Source organism: Python bivittatus, unplaced genomic scaffold (assembly GCF_059951505.1).
Source record: "Python bivittatus isolate LINGU-HERP-01145 unplaced genomic scaffold, Pbiv_v1 ctg000790_np1212, whole genome shotgun sequence".
NCBI classification, from domain to species: Eukaryota; Metazoa; Chordata; class Lepidosauria; order Squamata; family Pythonidae; genus Python; species Python bivittatus.
In genome coordinates, this window is record NW_028277110.1 from 6,627,056 (window position 1) to 6,652,227 (window position 25,172).

Below are 25,172 nucleotides of genomic sequence, written 5' to 3' on the forward strand. Positions count from 1 at the left end.
TGCCTGACGATTAAATAAAGGTGGCTTTGTTTCGAAAGAGCCAGACCTGTCTTTTAGACACAGTTCGGCGGCACCTTGAACTCGCGCCAGACCCGAGTTCTGGGGGGGCTGGTTCCATCACGGCAGGGTTCCACGAGGGGCTCTGCTGACCACCCTCTCTCCTCGTGCCACTGCTTGGGCGCCACACTGCCTCCGCCACGAGCTGCGGGCCCCGCAGCGTCTTCCCCTCGCAGCAGCACAGTGGCCCGAGGCCGGTTCGCGGCTGGTCGCACCCGGCACCCCGGGCTGCGTGTCCTTCAGAAGACCGCTGAGCCCGTGTTCGGAAAGAGTGCCGCTGGCAGCCGGCTTGTTGGGCAGCCTGACAGACGGCTGAGCGCCGTTCTAAGTACCGGCCTGCCCGCATCCAGCGCGCCGGCACCAGCGTAAGGAGAGGCTCGGTCGGGCGCTGCGGGCTGGGAAGGGAAGGGAAGGGAAGCGAAGCGAAGCGAAGGGAAGCGAGCCAGCGGCGCCCGGCAGCCGCTGCCCACCCTCGCCCTGCCGAAGGCAGGAAGGCAGGAAAGAAGCCCTCCCCCGTCAGCGGCCGGGCACCGCCCGTGCCCAGAGCGAGCCCTTCCTCTCCGGGCTGCGACCCCGGACGGGCGCGTGGCGGCGGCAGGGAGACGCCGGGCCCTGCGCGGCCGACCCGGCGCGCCGCCTGCGACTTTAAGGGGCGCGGCGCGGGGGAGGCGCCGGCCGCCGGAGCCTGCGGGCGGGGGGCGGGCGGGCGAACAAAGGGGCCCGGGGGAGGGGCCGGAGCGCCGCGGCCGCCTCCCGCCTTCATTCAGAGCCGGCTCTGGCGCGCCCGCCGGCCCGGCCGCAGCCCCGCCGCCGATGCGGAGCCGCAGACGCGCCGCCCGCCCGCGAGGACGCGCCTGCCCGCGGCTGCCCGCCCGCCGCGGGATGCGAGCGCGCCCCGAGGCCTCCGGGGCCGCCTTGTAGGGCTGCCGCCCGCCTCGCGTCGCCTCGCCCCGCCGCCGCCGCCGCCGCCGCCGCCGCCGCAGCCATGGGGCACCCGGCGCTGGAGTTCAGCGACTGCTACCTCGACAGCCCGGACTTCCGCGAGAGGCTCAAGTGCTACGAGCAGGAGCTGGGGCGGACCAACCGCTTCATCAAGGACGTGATCAAGGACGGGAACGCGCTCATCGGGGCCATCAGAAGTAAGCGGCGGGCCGGCGGGCGGGCGAGCGGCGCCGGGCCCGCGCCATCCCCGTCCCCGTCCCCGTCCCCGGGCAGGCGGGACCCGGGGCTGCGCGGCCCGGCCCGGCCCGGCCCGCCCCCCGCGCAGAGCGCCGCGCCCGGGCCGCAGGCCGAGCCGGGCCCCGGGCTCCGGGGCGTCGTGGCGGGGCCGGCCGGGAGGCGGGTGGCGGAAAGCGCCGGCTTCTGGCAGCAGCGTCTGCGGGAGCGATCGCTTAAAGATGGCGATTGGACCGTAGTCAGCCGCATTGGATGGAGCGGCTGGCACTCCTTGCAGTTCCGCCTTTCCCAGGGCTGCGTCCAGCTGTCCGGTCGGTACTTTGACGGGAGGCCACGAGGAGATGCCGGACTGCAGAGTCCCCCTCCCCTCCAAGTCCCCCCTGGAAGACATCAGAGGGGCTTCTCCGTGGTTGCCAGGAAAACGAGAGGGACCCTCCTTGGTCCTCCCGAGCCGAGCTAAGAGAGCGATCCTGCCGGGTGGTCAAGCGAGCTGCCCTGCCTCTCTTGGCATCCCCTGGGCTGAGTTCCCTCCAGGGCTGAGTTCCCAAGAAGTTGCCTACTTGCTGGTGTTTCATGAACCTCGTTTTGTGGTCTGCTAAATCTTAGTGTAGCACGTTAGGGGGTCTGGTGAAATGTTGCTGGTGAAACCTTTGTCCTGCTTTTGCGCATTTAAAAATGCATGTTCTGCAAACCTCAGTTAAGCAACCTAGGGCTAAAAGGGTTGTGAACACCACCATCTTCATGGGTTATGCTAGCAGGCAGCTGCAGAGGTGGGGGCAAGTGACATCATCTGTGTCATGATGTCATGCCTTGATAATTCTTGGCTTGAATTGTGTAATTTGGGTGATTATCCTGGGTGCCAGGGCAAGTGTTCCAGAGGATGACAGAAGGTGTCCTGGAGGCCCCCGGGCAGGAGAAGAATGGGGTCCCTCTTGGACTTGTGAGTGGGTGGGAAGGTTGGCTCGCCTGCGTCCACTAGAAGGGCTTGACTCAGGACAGCTGCAGAAGCCTCAGGATCGAGGGGCTTCTAAAGGGGTTTCCCACCTCCCCTTTTCTGCTCTCCAAGGAACCAAGTGCCCAGTGGGACAATCTCTCTTCTGCAGTGATGCATCCTTAGTTGGTGGGCCCGACCTTAGTGCCCCCCCCAGGGTTCCTCTCATCACGCTCCGTGCACTGCTTTGGGGAACAGGCGCAGAACAGACTCCAAAGAGAGGCTCTTTGGCTCGCGTGCACCGAATTCCAGAACGGGCTACTTTGTATGGTCTCTAAGCCTGGCTCTGTAGTTTCCTGTGAGATAGCTGAGGATCTCAGAGGAAAACGCAGTTTATACGTAATTTTAACACACAATAGGCAGTGTGAGTATTTTGTTCAAGTGTTCACGCAAGGACCAGATTGTGTGGCATGTTCCTCTGGACAATGGATGGGCTGATAGCAAGTTCCTGAACAATACAAACTGCTGAAAAAAGCCGTTTCTAGGCATGATCTGTTATGTTTTATGAGCCCTTCCCAGGGAGCAGGCACCACAAGAAGATCCTGTTTCTTATAACTGCAGAAGGTGTACAAGTATGTATATTGGGGAGTGAATCCTTTCAGCAGAATAGTCTACAGTGATGGTGATGTGAGTGCTCTACATGAAAAAGTGTTATTTTTCTTTACTTCAAAATGAGGTTCAAAATGAGCTGTGTGCAGAATAGGGCATATTTCAAGGTAAGAAAAAGAAGAGTAGTCTTGTTGGATTAACAACCTTTCACTAGACGCAAGCGGAAGAAGAACACTGGTCTTGCTGGGTCTTGAACTCAGGCCAGTGCCTTATACGCTGGGTTTACACCTTGGGCTAAGCTCTAATGTGGATCGCTTGCTTGCGGCCTAAAGTACAGTATAGTCCCAGGCATTGCGATCTATAAAACATGGCTTATGATTTAATACAATGTACAGACTCAGCTATTTGTAGCTTATTAAGTCAACCATGGTTAAACAAACCATTGTTTAATATATGTAAAGCCAACCCTAAAGTGGGTGGGTGGATTAGAAGGTACAGAAGCTTGCCTCCCACCCACACCTTTCTACACCCAAGGTTTTTTTCCCCCTCCCACTTGTTTTTTCTGGTTCCACGTAGCTAGTCTTCCAGGAGCTAGAAATGGCTCAGAGCCACTGAGTGGTCTTGGTGAAAAGTCCCCCACCTTGGGGGTGCGTTGGCTGCTTTGCTTTGAGAAAGATACAGGAGGAATTTAGCAGGGCTGGGTGACTGATCTAATACTTAATCACTGAAAATTCTCTTTCCCCCGGCAAGATCTTGGGAGAATATCTCAACCAATAATGGTTATTGAGGGACCTGGCATTGCTCCCCTGAGCAGCTCTGGCTCCCAGCTCCCACAGATGTAGGACTGGCTGTCTTATGAGCAGACTCTTTCCTTATCCGCCGATTAGGTAGTTGTTCTTTTCTGAAGTCATAAATGTGGTAGCCTGTGTGTAGAAGATACGCCTTATAACCGGAGGTTCATGGACAGTCCCTGTCATCTCCAGGAAAGACCCACGTGAGAGATTTGAGCCAGATAAATCCCAAGGAACAGAGAAGAAAGCCGTGTGGTTGTTTTACAAACTATTAACCAGATAGGAATACCAACTTGGGCGTTCAAAGTGAGTGACTCCCAGCTCTCAGATGGTTGTGAAATTTGGCTGCTGTCATCCCATGCTCTTGGAGATGCAGCTTTTTGGAAAGCAGTGAGCACGTACTGTCATGTGCTGTGCTGGCTGAAGAATTCTGGGAGTTGAAGTCCACTCACCTGGAGGATGCTGAAGCTGGGGAAGGCAGCGATGGAAGAACAGAATCATGGCTAGAGCCAAGTCATCTGTTTACAGCTCTGATCTCAGAGGCGTGTTTGAAAAGTAGCTGTGCACCATCTGTACACCCATCTGGAGATGGAGATGAAGTGTGCAGATCCCAGGAGGAACAGCTTTTTGTCATTTGCAGTTGCTTTAAAAGCATTTGGGAGTGGTTGGGAGATGTGCTCCTTGTACAACAGCGGATGTATTCTTTGATCACAGTTGTTGATGGCCACTTACTTCTCAGTGACCCAAACGTAGTTGGATCTCTGATTAGTTGGATTGAGTGGGGCATTAGGAAGGAGAGGAGCCTGGATTCTGGACACCATAGAATTACACAGATGTTAAACCAGCTCAGTTAGCCTGCTTTCCTGCAAGAGAAATTAGACTTTGAGTGGTGAGTGACATTTCTTTTAGAGATCTCACTTTTCACAAACAACCCACAGAATGCCTGGGCTGAAGATGGCTGGACTTATGCAGTACTTTATCTAGAAGAGACATTTTTGTTTGCTGAAATATTTGAAAACTGGCTCCAGATACAATGAAATCAGCAGTGCATCATTTCAGTTGCATCGGATGTAAGCGATGCACCGTTAATAGTAGTAACTCTATAGCAGACCAAGCCCTCTGCTTTCTAGGAATCCTACACACTCATGTGTGGAGGTAAAGGGCTGTGTGGTTGTTGTCCTGGATCAGTTCAGTTCTCCAAAAGCTGGTGGGTCTGATTTTAAGCAGTGACACTGCAAGAAGGAAAGGGGGTTGGAACCCCCCTGCCCCTGAGTTCATTAATACCTGCCTTTGATTTTAGCCTCCCAAGAACTTTTTTTCATTCAAACAGGAGCCCAGAAGATGGGTGGGGTGGTAGAAATACTCATCCAGAAATTATTTTATGCTGTTTCACCAGTATTGTATCTTTGATGTGTGTCTTTTGAAAGATGCATGTACACAGCCTGAAAGAATTTGCGTAATCACAGCGTATCTGTGAGAAATAACAAGTGGGGTATGCAATTACTTAAGTCTTTATTACAGAGGGGCAAAAACCACAGGTGCATGGAAAGTTAGGTCTGAACGCCTTGCAGAAGAGCTCTGGAGCTTTTCATGGCACTGGGCTGTAATTAAGGCACAAGGGCTGATCTTTCAGTTTTCTTCATTTACAAAGGAGTGAAGGTCCAAATACGGACCCCAAATACATGGGCATTTTATTCTGGTAGAGTAGTAGACACTTCCATATAGCAGCTAGCTCAAATTCTCATTAATAGAAGAAAACATCTCTTTAGAGCTGGTCTGCTGCCAGGACAAGTTTGTGGAATAACTGGAAATAATTATTTGTTAACTTCCCAGCAAAGACAATGACACAAATTGCTGAACCCCTCAAAAGCTGCATGCTCCTTTGAAGCCTTTCCCCAGAATAACATTTGTTGTTGTTGCCGTTCAGTTGTTAAGTCGTGTCCGACTCTTTGTGACCCCATGAACCACATCGCGCCAGGCCTTCCTGTCCTTCACTGCCTCCCTGAGTTGGCTCAGTTTCATGCTCATGGCTTCAGTGATGCTATCTAACCATCTCATCCTCTGCCATCCTCTTCTCCTTTTGCCTTCAATCTTTCCCAGCATCAGGGTCTTTTCCAAAGAGTCCTCTCTTCGCATTAGATGGCCAAAGTATCTGAGCTTGAGCTTCAGTATCAGTCCTTCCAGAATAAAATAACAACCTGTAATTCTTCACCTGATAGAAAAGGCTGATAGGGGAACTTTTCCTAAGAAGTGTGAAGTAAGAGGTGCCACATAGTATTTGGTTTTCCCCTGGCAGTTGAACAATGTGGCTCCGTGCCAGTTGGCAGCAGGTAGTGAAGCCTGGCCCAGCGTCCTCCGCATGGAAAGAGTGGAAAATCGGGGTCCGTCCTCTTCTCGTATATATGTGAAGGGTGATGGCTGCAAAGTGCTGCGTGTTGGCACCCCTTCCTCTTGGGACATTCCGTTGCACAGCAGAGGAATAGATGGGCATCCGCTGGCCCCGAAGAAAGAAAGCTGAACAGAGATTGGGAACATTTGTGCTGAATCTCTGAAATCAGTTATGAAAATTGGGGTGCTTCAGGATGACGAAAACCAAAATAATTCAACGAGCATTTGTTTCGTCCTCTCATTTCCCCTTTAACTGCTCTGAACTTGAGTTCAGATATCATGTTAAGCAAGGGCTTTTTAACTAGAGTTTGCTAAGCCAGCCACAGAGGTTGCGCAACGTGTTAAGGTGGCATGAACTGTGGGTAGTCTCAGGGATGTAGGTGTCTCCCCCCAGTTACCTTGAAATGGTAGTTCTTCAAGTGATAGAAGGAAAATGTTAAATGTGGGGGGAAGCAAATTAGCTATTTTGAATTACTTTATTACAGTTTAAAATAAATTTAAGTATTGTAATTGTAATAAATTTAAGTATTCGCTATTTTTAAAAGTGCAGAAATGCTGTGTCTAGAGGAACTGTGAGATAGGATGAGGGGCATGTCCGCCTGCTCCTCAGAAATCCTGCTGGAATTTTTCTCTGGCAGAAGCTCCATATATTGAAGCTAGACTGCAGCGCATATCTTTTTACAATTTGGGCATGCTATTACTTCAGAGTAAATGTGCAAACATCCTTGAAAGAAAAAAAAAAGGCTTTGTAACCCTGGACGAGGACTTCAGAAGATGATGACGATAAAAAATAACCTTACATGGGGCCCCCAAATGGCCAAAAAGGCATTGAGAGAAGCCCATCGATTGTCTGGCTTTTTTCCAATGAGCAGACATGTGCACGACACTTCAGTTGGCTCCCATTGGGCTTCAGCCTCTGTTTTCTTTGCTTGGAAATGGGCTCATCTGTCTAGAAAAAAGACAGCTGGCAGAGAAAGACTAGAGGGGCTGGTGGAGAAGAATGTTGCCAGACATTTTCCATTGGCCATGTCCATCATGGCACCATTTTGTGAGTTCCCATAGCATGCTCCCTGATTCCAAAGGTGAGCACCATCCATAAAGATTAAGGTCCCATGACCTCTACTAGGCAACATTAAATTTCCACAGGAAGAGGACGCTTGTAATTATTAGGGCCATGCAGTGCTTCAGATTTGATTCCAAAAGGGTATTTCAGAGCACACAGAGGTGCAAACCCAGAACCTGGCCGCAACTCTTTAAAGCAGCTGCCTGATCCCAGGGAACGCTGTAGCTACTTTAGACAGTTGCGGACGTGTTACGTTCATGCTCCTGAATGCTCCTAAGAATCTTTTCGGAATTATTTCTGAAGCATTGCATAGCCCTAGTAACGTTAGCTCCGTTGGCACTGTTGCCGTCTTTTGGAAATATTTTGTCTCAGTCTTAGGGTTTCCATGCAAAACCTTCCTCTCTCACTGAATATTGCATCAGTAACTGATCTTGTCAGTTACTTTGATACTGTAGTCCTTAAAATTAAGCTCAGAAATGATACGTTTTAATTTATTTTAATTTATTTACAATATTTGTTAACTACCCCAGTCAGTAAGACTCTGGTCAGTGAACAACAAAACATTTATTTATTTAATTTATAGGCCCCCCGACTCCTAAATGACTCTGGTAGCCGGCAACTGAGACCCGGCTCATTACGAAGTACAAACTAAAACCAAAACAGATAAAACAAGATAAAACAAGCGAAAGTAAAGCAAAACCAAAAGGGGGCTTCACAGTCATTCCATCTCCAAGGCCTGGGAGAACAGCAATTGCCTGAATGCCGTTCGGGTGGGAGCCACGTGAATCTCACGAAAGAAATTGCAGCAATAAGCTAATTGCATGTACCCAGGACAAGCATTCACAATCAATCAATTGGCTCAAAGGCACAGTGGAAAAAAGCTGTTTTTATAATGTGCAAAGGGTGGGGCTAAATGCAACGGGGGGGGGCTAAGTGTGCATGTTACAAAGCATGAGGGCTATATTTTCAGCTTAATTTTTAAAATATTTCTCTTCTTTGGATAATTAAAAGCAGTTCTCTCTTTTTTTCCTTGCTGCTTCTGTTTGCCTCTGGGAGAGAAACTGGTGTTTGCAAGGACAAAGTATAACATCTTTGCTCTTGACCCAAGGAGAAAACCAGGAGAGCTCCAGGACTGTTGGCTTCTGGAGAGTTTGACAAATCAAGGTGCGACTGCCAGGCAGATGCATGAAGTGGCACCTGGACTTGGAAACCCAAGTCTGGCCCCAAAACTAAAGGCACAGGCTTCTGACTCTTATGGGGTAGTGGTCCCCATAACCCACCATAACCCACCAAGCGCCACGAAGCAAACATTTCTTCTTGGAGGCAACTCTTTGGGGTTGCTTAAAGGGGGCCAAATAAAGGCCAGAATGTGGAGAGTCTCCTTCCCAAGTGTGCGTGGGTGGGTGTTTCTGGCTGAGGTGGGATTGGCATCTGCTCAGGAGGTTGGTCCTATAGTGAGATTCCAAGAATGCCCCTGTGTGGAGGGCGGCTGCCCTCCTTCCATTCATGGTGGTTTGTGCCCTTGGTGAGTAGATGCAGGGCGGAGGGCTGTTGTCCTGCCAAGGCCACTGCTGAGGGCCGTCCAGGTACCAAAGTGTCTCGTCTTCCAGGTGGTGATGGAGCTGAACAGCAGGCTTCCCCTTACGCGGTGGCCTTGAAAGAGGGTTATAGTGCTTTGTTGATTCCTCTTTAATTCTTTTAACTGAGTATTTTTAACAGTGGCTTTTTTTTTAATTTGAGGGGACACCAGAATTGGCTTAATATTTTCAGTACTTGTTTCTCTAACAAGTATATCCTGCTGATGCCATCTTCAGATGACAGAAATGTTCTATTAAAGGGTTTCAATGAACTAATGGTTGGCCTATCAAATATATGGCAGCTAGGGGTGATGGGAGTTGAAATCCAGCCCGTTTGGAGACCAGAGTTACTAGCCCATTTGTCTACATCAGGGGAGAGTGACTCACCTGGGGAAAAAAGCCTTTGCCTATCTTGAAACTGGAGACTGTTGACAGTAAGTTTTGTGATGCTTTATACTAGTGTCAAAAGTAGCAAGCAATTGTACAAGAACTGCCTTGAACTGTGAGCATTCAGTTGTGTGCGTGTGTTCATCTTTTACACAAAGACCTTGTGACCCAAAGACAGACCGTGCTGGGGCTTGAGGTCTGAAGGGGTCCATTTCTCCTTTGGGATAGGGAAGAACTGAAGGCAAAACTTTCTCCAAAAAGGGGCAAGGGGTGGTGCTTGCTTGACCTTGCTGGCATTGCATGTGTGTGTGTGGGGGGGTGGGGGGAGGAATTGCCACTGGAAAAGCTCCTGGCCCCAGAACGCAGCTCCTGGTCAGTTCAGATTAGAAATGGTCTTTGGGGGAGGAAGCCTGGCATTGCATGCCTACCCCAGATAGGAAGGGGCTGGTGCGTATTTATAGCACGAAGGGAAGATCAGCAGAGAGGAAGGCTGCAAGCGCGTGGCCAGCGGGAGACAAGAGCAGGTGCCTTTTTCTTTTTTTTAAAATAGTTTTTATTAAAAGATTCTACGTATATAATAAATACATTCAAAGAAAAAATATAGTAAAGTTAATGTGAAAAAGAAAAGAAAGGAAAAGAAGAGACAAAGAAAAAAGGAGATAGAAAAAAGAAAAATAAAATAAAAGAACAAAACCCATGAATGAATGAATGAATGAATGAATATAAAGAAGTGGCTTCCGATCTTCCTCTCGGCAGTTATACATACAATTCTAATCAAACCTCTCTCTCTAAGATCATACCATGATTCCCTTCTTTCTATAACCTGTTCTTTCTAATCGTCAAAACCGTAAGTCACAGAATTCTTTTCTTTTTTTTTACCAAAAAGTCCATAAGGGGTCATTGATGAATGTCAGTAATGACCTTTCTCTAATCAAAGAAGCCAGTTTGTCCATCTCAGCAAGATCTGTCAGTTTCACCAACCACTTCTCCATGGTGGGTAATGCCGAATCTTTCCATCTTTGTGCATAAAGTAATCTTGCTGCAGTTATCATATATTTAAATAATCTTCCATGACTCTTTTCTGACAGTTTATGTATCAGTTGTAAAAGGAAAAGTTTTGGCTTCATTGAATATTAATCTTTAAAATTCTCTCTATCAATGTGTATATTTGAATCCAATTTTTTAAAGCTTTTTTACATGTCGACCAAGCATAATAAAATGTCCCTTCATGCTGTTCATGTTTCCAACATACATTTGAAGTGCCTTCATACATTCTAGATAATTTCTCTGGCCTCAGGTGCTTTTTTCCCACCAGCATGTTATTTGCGTTAGCTTTGGCCTCCACGTGGGGTTTATCTTTTGTTGTAACACTTCGTAGTGAAATTTATTTGCTGTGGTGTGACTGGAGAGGCGCATTGCACTAAAGCTACAGCTGGCATATCCCTGGTTCGGGTTTACTTAACATGGTACACCCTAATGTTGTTTAGTGTTACCTATTGGGGTTTGTAAACTTTATAGCTTAGCAAGGTGTGTGAACTCAAACACATGGCTTGTTCAGTGTATCATGTCTGAATCAATTTCTCAGGTCTTTCAATCCCCTTGAGTTTATACAGCAAAGTTTGTTGTTAAGATTGGAGTCAAATGGGCTGTCTGGTTAGTTGGTTAGAAATCCATCACTGCTCTTATGTTTGCTGCCTTTTGTCCCAGTAAATCTCCCACACCAGGAATGTTTCATAACACGTAGTTCCACTCCCTGTGTGGACCATAAATTTGTCCCTCTTCTTTTGCTCTTAATCATCTCCCAGGTCTTCTTGATCACTATTTCTTGACTTTCTTGAGAACCTCATCTTCCATTGCATGTTGTCCCTCTGCTTTGTGTCTACTAGCTTTTTCCAACTTGCTTATTCTGCTTTTCCTGACACAACTTTAAGTCACCTCCTGTCCATGGGGTACCCTTTATGAATCTTGCAAGTTTTTTTTCTCTTTCAATACAGGTTCTGTACCATTTTACTGCATTGGGTTTTGGTAAGCCCTGGTTTAACTCTGGTTAATAAGCTTGGCTGGGTTCACACAGCATGCAGAACCAGGCTGGAACCACTTATATTCTGGCAGTGTGTGACTCGGTTTTGGTCAACACTGTATGGCTGGCTCTTTTTGCTCAACAGTCAGAATACTTAGGAGTTTTTATCCCGTTGTGGTTGCTGAGTAAGGGATCAGTTGGATTCACAAGTGACACAAGCTGCAAACGATTTTGAAAAAACATACGTGTAAGGTGGGGTATTTTATGTGCCTTCTCTGCCTTAACTTTGTGAAGAGGACACTGATTCTTCTTGCTAAATATGAATTCCGCACCTGCAGCAGGATTCAGTCTTCTTCTGCATGGGAGAGGTTCTGTTCCTCAGGAAAGCCCCCTTGTTCAAGCCAGCCTGTGGCTGAATAAGGAAGATGTTGCTGCAAAGCTACTTATCTGTGGCTTGGAGAAGAAAAAAGCCATTAAAGGAGCTTCGAAGCTTGCTGAAGGTCATTTGGGGTCCCAGTGACAGCTCACATAAATGGTTCCCTTTGCCCGCTGAGACGGTTTTGTTTCCAAGCGTGCCAGCTTCCCCAGAGGGTCTGTCAGCGGTCTCTCCTCTTTCCTCTTTCGCATCCTGGAAGTGCAGCACATTTCCGGTGGAGGCCGATGACTGACTGGGATCGTGATCTGTAAGAAGGGGTGGGTGCCTCGATTGTCCCCTGTGGCAGAGAGAGCCTCTTGGCTCCTAAGGGAAAACTAGGTGCGTGGGTGGAGGTCATCTCTCCTTTTGGGCTGCGTCCCTTAGACTGCACGCCTTAAGTTATTTTCCATGACCGCACTCCGTAGATTATTTTCTTTGCATTGTTCTAGCGAGCTCAAGGCGGAGCACTGGAGGAAAGCAGTTCCGCATGACGCCTCCCGGCTGCGAAGAGGTTGAAGGCTTGCTTCTGTTTAGACAGAGGGAGAGGAGAGTTTGGCAGAAGGTTGACCCATGTTCCTTACTCTGAGCTGAGCCATGGGGTCCTAATGACAGGTGGTTTAACTGCAGGTGTTGGGTCAACTTCTCCAACATCACTCTGAATCTCAGAACATCTGTCAGGCAGGTGGGGGCTGTGTTTCAGGAAACATCTCCTGGCCATTTTAGAAGCTGGCCAAGGCTCTAACAAATGCAAGCATATATGTTAGATTTTTGCATGGAAGGGTCTCAGTCACTGATTGGTATCAAAGGTGGTAACTGGTTGCACATATTCCGTAAGCCATGATTTCTTGAACAATGATTGTTTGATTAAGGGCCACTCCCCCTGCATTTCCACTGATCCACTGATCAATCCCCTGTCGATGTGCATCACCATTAGGCAGTTCTGCAGCTGAACCGTTTCACTTCTGTCTCAGCTGGCACTGAGCAGTTTGCAGGATGCACCCCAGGCCATGGGTGGGAATTCCTACCTTATCTGCCTCCTTGGCTTTCCCATCACCCTACTGGTAAGGGTGGCTTGCCATCTTCTGTCTTACAGTCCTTTTTGGTTGCACAAAGAGGCAGCTTTGCATCCCCCACACAAATACAGACACAGCACAGTATAGGAATATAATTTGGTTTGTTTCTTTACAGTCGCTGACAGGTGTAAGATACAATTCTGCAGATTTGGGTGGGTGAAAATGGAGGCTGTGTGGAAGTGGCCTAAACCACACTTGGCTGCATTTGCATGACACTTATGCCTTAAGCGTGGTTTAAAACCTACCAAGTTGGGTTCACACAACATGCTTATCTAAAATCAAACAAACCAGATATGGCTGAGCATTGCATGAACAGTCAGATTTCTTGCGTTTCTCTGCTTCTGCACAGTGACTTCTAAAGGATGGGATTGTGATCAGGTTCAATGCTGAAACAGAACAAAATGTGACTTGTCAAATTCAGCCTCTTCTCTGTCTACTTTTCTCATGCATTTGTGTTTAGCTGGTGGGCTTGGGGAAGGAGATATCTGGGGGGCGGGGGAGGTGGAGACATTCCAGCAGAATTAATCCTGTAAGGTTTTGCAGCCACGTCCATCCAACAGCTGCCTGAAATTCAGCAGCTCTGGCCAAAGTAACTTTTGTAAGGGCAGAAGGGGGTGACATGTTATGCTAAACTGTAATGGAGTTTGGTTGGAACTGGATTAGCAAGTTGCAGCAATTTTGCTGCTGTGGTTTGCCAATCATACTTCCTGGTTTAGTTATTGTGTAAACCTAGCTAATTCAGCAAACCAAGTATGAACAAATCATCTTAATCTAGTTCCCTGTTTCATGTAACACAGTAGATTAAACTAAGATGGGTTGGCAGGTTGTGTGTTGTAGGAATTCAACCATTGTCTTCGTGTGTAATGTGAAGAGACTACTGCACTGAACTACCATTTGATTTATTTGTCAGGGCATAACATGTTGTATGAGCACAGTCATGGGTTTCGTCCACGTGGGTTTAGCATGTTGAGGGAGAGCACAATAGGATTCAGTTGCCTGAAGCGCTTCACTGCAGCCAGAAAGAAATTTCCTGAATGTGTGTTGGAGATAAGCTGGTGGTGCAGCTGAGCTTGGCATGAGAATTCAGCCTCTCCCAGGTTGCCCCTCTCTGCAAGAAATAATTAACTTAGAGATATCCAGGCGTGGGACTGGCTTCATTCATTCATTTATTATTTAGAGAATTTATATGGTCGCTCAACTCCAACCATGAGACCCTGGGTGGCTTACAAAAGACAGCCACCTTTTTCATGACCAAAAGGTGCCCATGGCTCTTGGAGGCTGACGTAATCTTGGAAGCCGTGCTTGACAATAACACATTATTCTTTCCAGTAAACATCTGGAGTCTAAAATAAATGTTGTGGCATTGCCAAATTGGTATACTTGCTGCGTCTATTTCGGGCCAAGCCTGGCTCCTGCTCTTTTAATCGCTGAGGTCCTGGGTCCAGAGGTGCTTTTGAAGCTGCTGTGGACCTTGGGCGTGCTGTGGGAAGACCGCCTGACTGGTTTCCTGTGGCGGCTGCGTGGGAGCAGGGGCTGTGCCTTCCCTGGGGTCATGCCTAGCACCGCGGCTGTGTCCTCCTTGGAGGCCACTGGGAGTGGGAATGCCTGGGCCCGTTTCCGTATGAGGCCTTCCTGGCTCTTGGCTCTTTCTTCCCAGAGAAGAGGCACCTGTACAGAAGATTGGTGTGTGTGTGTGTGTGTGTGTGTGCGTGCGTGTGTGTTTAACAGGCCCACTTCACATGGCAATTTATTTCTATCTGCATCCCTCCTTTTATGAAGCACCGCTTACAAAGCATTTGTTCTCACGGAAGTCTCCTGTTACCGAATTCAGATTTAAGACTGTTTCATGCCTGAGTTCCGTGCCTGACTTCCGTGGCTTCTAGTCAAGAAACCATGGAAATCATTAACAAGGCATTTTTAGCAACATTTTCCAACTCGGGTCTCTAGAGTTCTTTTAGGGAAACTGACGGTGACAAAGGGTTGAGACCACAACGAAAACAATTTACAGTTTTTAGGCATTCTTAAGGGTACCCGCATGATTTTCTGTCATCAGGGATCTCCAGGCTACAGATCCCATCATTCCTGCTGGCTAAGGTTGGTGGGAGTTGTAGTCCAGCACAGATGGAGTGTACCAGGTTGGGAAGGGCAGCCTCAGACAAAGCTCCTTCTCGCCCCAACTCTCATCCCAGCGTTCTTGCTCGGAGCCCACTGGAGGAAGACCCTCACTGCTCCCTGGCAGTCCCCACGGCAGCCGGGGATTGGGAGGCAAGTTTATTTTAGAAAGCCGTTGGGCACCCTCCTCTTTGAGGCTGTTTTGTGTTTTGTGTTTTTTTCACAGAGCTACCTCCCAGGTTGTTGCAGATTGAAAGCAGATGTTGTGATCTGAGCAACAGCAGGAAGATTTCTCATCTCAAAAGAAACACTGCAACAGCTGTAATATTCTGCACTCCCTTCCTCAGTTAGACATTCATCCCACAATGCCTTCAGAGACGCCTCCTTATCTGCACTGGTAGGAGGAGGCCATCGATTGGATGGTCCTCAACAGTAACAGTGCACCTACGTGGCCTGCTCACATGACACGTGGTAGCTTCTAGCTGAATGTGTCAGCAGGCTAGCGCAGTTATGGTTGAATCAGTTTTTGGTCAGCAGTCTGCAGCTAGTTGCTATTTCTGACCCCCCCCCCCCAAGAGAGGGAGATCCATTGGAATGATCTGCCTGAGATACTTTATGGATCCTCTTGGATTCCAACAGGTGCTGGGGAGGTTCCAGGGAGAGAGTAGACAGTCCTACTACAAGTCTTGTCAGCCTTTGGAACAGGAGGCTGACGAGTGGTGGACGGGGTGCCCTCACATGGCTTCTCTCCTGCTGCAAATCGCATGGCACCCCATGGTTTAATGAGGAGCTGCGGGCCCTGCAATGGGGACCAGGAAGGCTCTGAGTCCAATTCCAGGTGCTGCTGATGACCTATAAAGCCCTTCAGGCCTTTGGTCACCTTAGGAGATGCCTTCAAGCAGAATCTCATTTTGTTGGAGCATGCTGGGAATGTTCAAAAAATGTTTAGAAGCCTCAGCTGGTCAGAATGCTGCTCCAAGTGATTAGTAACTCACTTGCTCCGGGCTACTAGTTTGTTTGGGGGCACAGTTCAAACCCTGTGTGGCTTAGAAGCAGGTGAGAGTCTCTATTGCCCTTCCAAAGTCCCTCTACCAGGGAAAACACTTTGGCCAGGCAGGTCAAAACGGGCTGCTTGACTGCTGCTGTCCTTGGAACTCCCTGCCAAGGGAAATTCAGCCAGTTCCTCACCTTTTATCCTTCCACTAGCATGCATCGTATTTTTATTCAGAGAGAGATTTTTGGTGAGTAAATTGGTTTGGTTGCTGCATTTGCTGGGTGCTAACTATTACCATCTTTTTAATTTTGCTTGAAAATGGTTTTTTAAAAATTATTATTATTACTATTATTATTCATTTCATTTCATTTCATTTCATTTCATTTCATTTCATTACCCTTTGCTGTCTGTTGATAGACCGGTTGGCCATACATTAAATAAATGGTTGCAGATAAGTGTTAGTTAACTCAGGCATTTTAAATCCATGTGCACCTAATGAGTTTCATTCTTAGGGGTACTATTTAATGCACTGAAATGGTGCAGTTAGCACATAACAGTTGAATGCTGCCCTGTGAATAGACTTCAGATGGAAGTAATAGGAAGGTCATATTGAAACTGCCTTGGAACTAAGTAAAAAAAGGTAAAATCTCCTTTGATGCAACCTCGAACTACAGGCTGAGCATCATTTGCCTCTGCCTTCTTCTGGAGTTCTTTTGGACTTCTCAGTCTACTTGCCCCCTGGGATTTCCTGTGGCCCCCTCTCCAGGTATTAACCAGGCTCAACCCCTTGGAGCTTTCCAGCCCAGACGACATTGGCCAGAGGCTGCCGCCTGCTTGAGCACTCTGGAACGCAGGGGCAACCTTTTCAGTCTCCTGCTGTTTTAGGAGGAAGGATATTTGGGCCCCAGAGAGTATGAAGATGCCAGCTCCTTCTGACTGCGCAAGAAGAGGAGGAACTTTCCTTCTAAAAGCAGAAGTGGTTCAGGTCCAAGGCAGCCGAACTCTGTGGAGATACAAGGCCTGGGGACAGGACTATGGCTGACAGCCTGGAAGTGGCTTGTGGCTGGAGGAAGTCTCAGCTTTCCAAATGAGCACAACCTGCTTCTAAAGTTGGATTAGTGTTTCTCCTTGTGTGTGTTTTTCTGAAGATGATCAGCCTTAGCACAAACCTTCTTGCCATGCATGCCATCAGACTTTTTTTTTTTTGGTGAGTGTGCATGTCACTTGAATGCACATTTAATGTTAAGGGTTTTTTTTTTTTTACCAATCTTTGGCACTGGGGAGGTGTATCTGGTGCTGAGCCCCCTTTGAAGTAGGTAATATCTGGGGGGAGAGACTTTCCAGGATCTCCACGTGAGGGCCGCAAGGTTTAGACTGGCTGTGGAATGTTGATACTAGGAATCTAAGGAGGCCTCAGGCCCTCCAAAGGATCTCAGGTCTTCTGCAATCTTGGCTTTCTAGAGCCAGCAGCCGTGGGGTCTAGTGGGATGAATCCCAACTGTTCCTGGCTTTGGGTATCTCTTGAAGGATGGCCTTGTGGGCTGAGTGTTCTGGAAGAGGCTGGGTGCTCTGGATGAGTCTTTAGGGAACGGAAGACCCTTTTTTCTCCTCCCTCCCAGGTGGGTGTGCCTTGTTTTCACACTTTTCAAAAGATAGAAGTTGCAATTATGCACTCAGGTCAGCCAGTGTGGTTTAAGATCAGTGGATTCCCCCTCCCCCTGTGCCTGAGCTTCCTTGGATAGCTCATAAACCATGAGCAAGCTTTTCCCACTTGGCCTGTGTGAGTCCTCTGGCTTCCTGCCAAGGTTGTCCTCTGGAAATGCTGAAATGAGCTGCTTGCTGCAGTCTCACAAGGAAACAGTAATTTGCCACCCATGTTTTTGTTTGTTTGTTTGTTTGTTTATTTATTTATGTGTTGCTTGTTAAACTTACATGCCACCACAGTCCAAGGACTCTTTGACGTGTTGCAGAAGTAAAGGGACAATGGCCCCTGCCACCTCTTTTCAATTTTTCCAGTTGATCTTTGTTTTCAGGGACAGGAATATATTTTGGGTAATTTGAGATGTGATAATGCCTTCTTCAACCTGGTGCCTTCCAGATGGGTTGGGCTATAAGTCCATACTTCCCATGCCATATTAGTAAGTTATGCCCTTTCTGTAGTCTTCTAAAAAGTCTGTAAGGAGCCAAGAGCTCCCTCCCCATCTGCTCAGCCTAGGAGACCCCCAGTCCAAGGATATGCTTAGTGCAGTTGGTCTTGCTCATTGCACTAAGCTATAAATCACTGTGCACAGGCCTCCTTGGCTGGGATCCCACATAATGTGTTATGGTATGAATCTAATCACTGTGGCTCCTGCTGGCTGAACTGGGAGTTTCTCCCCTTTCAAAAGACCATCAAAACATCTCTCCCTCCTTCAGATATTTGGGCTATCTGAAGGAAGGATCATTAGAAATAAATCTTTTGAAGCCTTAATTTGCTGCTAATTACAAGAATTAATAGAGTTGTCCACTGGAAAACATCACCAAAATGGCATAAAATTCTGGATTTTGCTTGGTAAATCAGATTAATCTATTTTTCATGACATTTTGGCACTGACAGATTCAAAGGCTCTTTCAGATTTTCTGGAAGTATTAATCCAGGGAAAAATGTGTGTGAACTCATCTATATTTTCATCCTCCTCCAAGAGTTACATTACCCTAATATTTTCTTGATACAGTTTCTTGTCTGGTTGTAAGTATTAGTTTGATTTATCATGTTCATCTAATTTTTGCAATGCTATAAAAATTGTCCCAGATAAAACTACTTGCCCCTTTTCTCCCTGTAAACAAGTAGGGAGGCTGTTTTACTTGTCTGAATGGTTCTCCTGGTCAGTGGACATATCTGAAGGCATCTAGCAGGTCTGGTAAAGAGGTCAGTTGACCAGGCAAATGCTGGAGGTGAAGAGGTTCTACCAGATCCCTCTTATTGATGAGAGATGGGATCGTCAAACTTTCCTTTTCAGCCGTGACCATAGAAGGATACAGGTTGGGTTTGCACAAAATGCTGCTCTAGGCTCAGATAAGAGTGGCTTATAGGGCTTGTAGGGCAGTGCACTGTGGAAATCTGGTCATGGTTTTCACCTGTGGTGGGAATCAGGTCATCACATTAAGCCATAATCTGTCTTATTTTGGGAACATCACAAGTCATGCTGTGGGAATCCAGATGTATGGAGGCTGTTGTTGCTGGAAGAGAGTTGCCACTGAACCTTTGCTAAGGGGAGCAATTTAGGAGGGATGCAGCCACTCCCTGTAGTGCACAATCACCCGGGTTATTACTTTCCCACCAACCTGGAGGTGGAAGATGCAGGAGACCTTAGCTGGGTGGCCTCTTTTCTGTCTGCAGCAGCAGGAAGGAGGAGAGCTTCTTGGGCACATGGCTCCCATATGACTCCCTCCCAGCTAGGTGGTCTTCTCCAGCCTTCTCTTGCTGGGACTCAGCAGCCACCAGCCAGCCACACTCCCCTGCAGCCCCTGCATGTCCTTGCTTGAAGGAAGCAGGAGACATGAGTTATGGAAGAAAGAACATCTGGGCAGTTCTCCAGCAGCTGGTTCTGTAGAGAAAAGGAGACAGAGCTTGCTGGTTTATTTCAGAAAACTGCTCCGTCTCTATCTCTCCCCCACTTCCCCCCTCCCCAGATAGGTGGCAAGGCTGTTGCACCGTACCTGCAGCAAACAAACACTTTTTTGCAAAGGAGAAAAGTCAGAGTTCTCTGTGAAATAGCCCGCTATGGATAAGGCCACAGGTGGGGACTCCCAAGGCATTTGAGTAGTAGAACATGTTGTGAACTTCCATCCTGCTTATTCTTTTCCTAGTCTTGTGGAATTCTGCCAAATGAATTTAAATACTGAGGGGTGACCAGAAGCATCAATGGTGTTTGTAGGCCTACAGCCCTCTGAGGAAACCCCCATAGATTATGCTGGAATTGCAAAAGACAGTTGAATATGTATTTCCCTTCCCTTTCCCCTTCCCCCTGTATTTCTAGAACAGCTTCTGAGGCATTCAAGTGGTGTTATATTTTAGCAGTGTCGTTTTTATTTTACCTATCAAATCAAATATTTCTTAGAGAAACTTCTGTTTCCCCTTCCCTCCTGTAAGTGATTCATGAACAAGATAATCCAGTGTCACCATTCATCTCCCTTGCAATGGTGCAAAGCTTGCCTTGTCTTGAGGCCTTTTAAGCAATTACATTTTAGAACAATAATGCACAGCAGTGGCAGGCAGGGAGTGGTGTTTGTGCTCAAGGTTATGTCCGAAAGGAAGCCTTGGGGAACGGAAGGAAAATGAGCAGTATTTATTTAAGGCTGCTTGTGACGCTGTTGGTTTTCACCAGTTTGCCTTGAGATACCGTTTTCTTGTTGACTTACTTGCCAGGCAGCATTTTATGACATGCTTGAAGATCACAAGGGGGAGGAACAGAATGGTGAGGGCGCTGCTATCCTAGCACATGAACTGAGCATATATCCTCTGAGAGAGGGGGGTAAAAATGGACCATCTGCCTCTTCAGGAAAGCTAGTCTTGAATTTTTCTGGTGGGCATTTCCAAAAGCTTCAGAGTCCTTGAAGTCCTGCATCAAAGATGTTGACATGAATTGTCAAAAGGCTGAAGGCCAGATCTATGTCACAGTGACTTATGGCTTTTCTTTTTTTAGAATAATTATTGATTTGAAATGCTAGGATTTCATCAGGGGAAATCTTTCCCCACTCTCTCTCCCCTTAATGACTGGTATTTAGATTAAAAACTCAACGTTATGGTCTTCTACTTTGCCCTGAGTGTGTCTGGAAATGGAGAGGGTGAAGCAATTCAACTGTGTTCCTTCATGTTAGGTACTGTGTGTGTCTCGGTGCATTTTCTTCACACTGGGCTTTCCTACTCTTCAAATTTTGAAAACAGTTGCTTTCTTTTTCTGTGCCTTCGAGTCAACTAGCCCCTGCAGTTTTCTTGGCAAGATTTTAGAAGCGATTTGCCATTGCCTGCTTTCCAGCGCTGAGAGAGAGTGACTGGCCCAAGGTCACCCAGCTGGTCTTGTACCTGAATTGGGACTAGAACTCACCGTCTCCCGGTTTCTAGCCTGATGCCTTAACCACAACACCAAACTGGCTCAGTTACATCTGGTTTTTATTCTCTTCAACAAAGAATAATGTATACATTTAAAGTGAGAATATTTTTCTTCTCCTTGGTAACCAGTGCCGTTAACATTTCTGACTTTTGGTCTGACCTTTTGGCATGGTGGGCACAAGGAGGAGCTGCCTACCCCAGTCAGGGGCCTTCTAGATCTGAAGGTGGGCCTTCAGATTAACGACTCATATAGGTTGCAGAGCAAACAAGCTAGCTGGGGCTGCGGTTCTTTCCAAAGGCTGAAGTGCTTGGAGGCCTAAAGATGAATGCTGACTGTGGCCCTTTCCAAAAATATCCTTTCTGCATGGTTACCACCGTGGAGGGTGATACTGAAAGAGAATGTTGTCATTTCCTTCAGGCCCTTTGGCTTCAGTGCAGATGGGCAGAGGAGTTGGTCTATGAGATACGCAAAGTGGCTCACGGCTGACAATCTTGGCTCTGAAAGCAGTGCCTGTACGATGAGTCTGTTGCTCTTTAGAAGGGTGCTTGACCTCTTTTCTCATTACTGTCCGTAATTTGTTCTGAAAACTTCTGCACTGGAATATATGGCCACAGTTTCTTTCCACAGGACCCTTGAAGAGGAGAAAAATGGGCTTTTTGTTGGTGGGTCAGAGTCAAACAGGCCATAAGGAGCTTCTTTGTGAAAGGGGTTGAAGGGCAAATTTTGCTGTCTATGGAAGGCTGTCCTACTTTTCCCCAACACTTTTGGCTTCCATGTGGAAGGGCCATGTCTGTCTATTGCATGGGTGACAATGCTTGTTCTGCAACTGACCCCACTCTGGCAAGGCACAGGGCCCATGGGGTGGCATTGTAGCCATCAGTGACACTTCTGTATTTCAGTGCCCTTGTTAAAGTAGTGGGTCACCTTTTTTCATAGTTATGAGGCTATTTATTAGAAATAGAATTGCATACAGTACATACATAAGAATAAACTGTTAATAAACATGATGATGAAATAAACACAATAATGAAACATTTATAAAATTGGAAAGCATCAGTACTTCAGCATCCTGCCACAGACTATTCGTTCAGCGACTGTTCAAAGTTATGACGGTATTAATATTTTAGACTCTCAAAACAAAAACTTACATATTTACACCTATTAGAGATGAAACAGAAAGATGGATTTTAAGAAAAATAATCATCCTGAAGTTAACTTAAAGTTAAGTAACTGTCTTGTGATGGGGGTATAGAAGAGATGGATCTTCCACTGTTGATCTAACTCTGGTTCTTGCAAGCAAGGGTGTTGGTCATAGATGCTTTCCAGATACTTCTGTGATTTCTGCAGTGGTAACCTTCAAAGGACAGGTCCACCCCATCTGCTCTGGCCTTCTGTGTGTCATTTCCAACATATTTCTGCATGCCAATTTTTGGTAATTCTGATTTTTGAACATTGATATCTCACAGCAGGACAATAATATATTATCTCTTAAAAATCATGTATTATACTTGACTTTCTCACTACTGTATGGCATAACCTTATGGCAAGTGCTCACCTCACTGGACTGGCATAGGCTGTGTTCACTGAAAAAGGTCTGTTCCACATAGCGGCTAGTTTGTGTGCAAGACGCCATTCTGACCTCTTATGCCCTTAACAATGCTGCTTAGGATCTGTTGTGCTATTTCTGCTGGAAATTATGGAAACATAGAGAAATACTACCGTTGTCATGTTTGCGTAGGAATGATAATACTGCGGGCTGTTGAACAGAATGGGACTCAGAAAGCTTTATGCAGATAAAAGAGAGAAGCCTTCTGTGCATAGGGGTTGGGTGGGTGGAGGAGAATTGGTGTAAATGGCAGGGCAGGGTTGCAATTCCCCGGCGTGCTGGGAGGGCTTGTAAGCAGAATGTCAGGGAGGCAAACTCACGCATTTCTGCAGATGTTGTTGTTCTGGCTTTGCCAGAAAGAGCAAGTGTTTCTGCCACAATGCTACGTTTTGTGGTCCCCAGCAAAAGCTGTTCTCTTTTGAAACGTTAGACATTTAAAGTAGCGGATAAAAATACTGAATTTCATTAACCTGCATACTTCTACAGACGTTCCAGAGGCTGTGAAGTCACCAACCAGTGCAAAACCATCTGCTGGGACATTTTGACAAATGGCTGGACCGCTGGATTTGCCCTCTCTCAAAACTCGCCCGGGACGAGGCTGTTGCAGGCGTGCCCAGACAAAGCAGAAGTCCGTTCTGACATCGCTGGCCTCATCCCCACAAACTGCCTTCGCAGGCGTGATCAGCTTGAAAGCAAATGTTAGGGCTCCCGTCTAAATTGCTCACAATCTCCCTAAGAGGTCACAACCTACAATTAGAGAACCTCTGGCTCAGAAGTGGGCAAGTCCAGCCAGAGTGCAGTTTTATTACTGGAGGCATCAGCTGCTGCTGTTGCTGCAGATTTCATTTCAGCAAATGAGTGTGTCTGCTCTGGATTAGTGAGTGCCTGGTACTTCTGCACTTGGAGGCATGAATTTCAGAAAAACAGCTTACATGCCTGCTGCTTTTCCTAAGAATTAATTGGGGTGATTGTTTCCTGGCACCCTGGTCCTTCCAGTTGGTTTGCACATGTACGGTAGCTCTCATCCTCTCCTCTCCTTGCAGCACCAGTATAACAGGTCTTTCCAATCTGCAGTGTTATTGCTCTGGGCGCCTCCCCTGGAAATGGCTCTGCCCGCAGTGGAAGAATGTACACATGGGCCTTCCGTGTTGGCCAGGGGCTACAGGAAGAAAACGCTCCATACACCTGTCCTTTTTTCCAGTCGAAGCTGACAGCTTCAGACATGAGCATGTTGCTAAGGCTGAAAAACGGTGGTTGAGCCCTATCTTCTAGGGCAGGCCCTCTTCCTGGAGCTCAACCTGCTCTTCCAGAGCTGCCTCAGCTCCTCTGTTTCCACTCTGCTTAAATGCCTTTAGATTGGAGGGACACTTGCTATATTTTCTGCCCCCCAAGAGCTTTGGGCATAGCCTTTCCAAACATCTTCACAGTATTGCAATCTGTAATGCAACAGAAGGGAGAAATCATTAAAATATTTCAAGAATCATACTCCTGACTGCATTTAAACATAAACTGAATTCTGGCTTTGTCTTGGTTCTGCCTACTTCTTTCATCTGGTGCCATTCACATTGAGGACTGCACTGTCTGCCATGCCAGTCAAAGGTACGGGCAATGCTCACACTGTAAAAAGTTGGGCACACCTCCCAGGTCCCTTTGGAGCTTCTGTAGAGCACCTAAAAACCCGCCGTGGCAGTGACTTGGAGAAAGTGGGCTGCTGGATGAGTTGAGCGGCCCCACACAGCATGCCCAGTGTTCTGGGATTAGGGGATGTGTAGTCAAATAACAGGTGATGGGTCACTGCATCCCTGACACAGACTGGAAGAGGCTCTGTAGGTTCTGAGCGAGGGGTCTGTCTGGAGACGCTGCGTTTGGGCCTTTGCGTGCAAGCCCCTCGCCATGGCCTGCATCTAAAGCACAGTTCCCTCCTGGGTCCTTTCCTGCTGTGACAAACGCAGTCTGCTGATATCCTGCAAGCATCCAGGGTGACAAAATAACATCGCTCTTTTCAGGAGAAAAATTTGGTAACCGTTCTGATGGGCTGCATTTCTGTCCTGGTTTGTTTCAAGAACGTTGCACCTCCCTTGCAGCTTGCTTGAAGACTTAAGTCTCTGAGCCTTCAGTTCGTTTTCTGGGTTTTCTCAGAGGAAAGCAGGCCTGCTCTTGCTTTTCTCTTCGCCTTTTCACGTTTGCTGAAAGGTTGGTTCGTTTCCTGGTGGCTGTGTTTGTTTAATCCTATAATCTTAAATGCCTGTTTATCAAGACTCACAAAAGTAAACGCTAATAAAGGTCTGCTCTTGGTTATTCAGTACCTGCTTCTGGTGAGACGAGTAAATAAACTCTCATCTTTCTCAAGAGAGAATGAAGAAAAAAATATGCTTTAATCAATGGCTTAATCTCAGGAACTGCTAGTTGCACCTCCAAGCTGAACTGGTAGCTAAGGAGGAATCAGCTTGGGGCAGGCTGCGTCTTCTTATAGACGCTTTTTAAAAAAGCTGTTGGACCAAGTGAGGAGAAGTTAGGAGGAAAGAGCCACAGGTTGCTGCCTTTGCAGCTGACAGTATTTATTTTGAGTGAGTTCATTAGGTACCATGGAGTTGGGTCAGCTCCTAGTGAGTTGCATGGAAGTGCTCCTCATCTCGACCTCTCGTTGGTACTAACTTGTGGAGTGCCTGTGGTTCTCTGAGCTTCCTTGTTTTCTCTTCTAACTTGTGTTTTGATTTTCTGGCTGTGAAAAGGCCACCTGTGGATCTTGGGTTTAGGTCCACGGATGAACAGGGGCATTAGCTTCCTATTCAGATAGAGCTGGCTTGTTGTTGGGAGAGAACAGAAATCTGAAGGGCTGGAGTATTTCCACAATGTGCACTAACACAGCTTTTTAACATG

At 47.3% G+C, this 25,172-nt stretch overlaps 1 protein-coding gene across 2 annotated transcripts in view; it reads left to right on the top strand.

Annotated features, from left to right (window-relative positions):
• Nucleotides 1-737: 737 nt before the first annotated feature.
• Nucleotides 738-25,172, top strand: part of OPHN1 (oligophrenin 1) — a 113,441-nt gene continuing 89,006 nt past the window's right edge. Inside the window, exon 1 of one of the 2 annotated variants that reach the window (XM_088129248.1) lies at nt 738-1,196. In XM_088129248.1, coding sequence (XP_087985374.1) covers nt 1,043-1,196 — 154 coding nt within the window. In that variant the 5' untranslated portion in view covers nt 738-1,042. Of the gene's footprint in view, nt 1,197-15,685; nt 15,841-25,172 lie in introns of those variants that run through there. The other variant, XM_007436284.3, reaches the window with a different exon arrangement.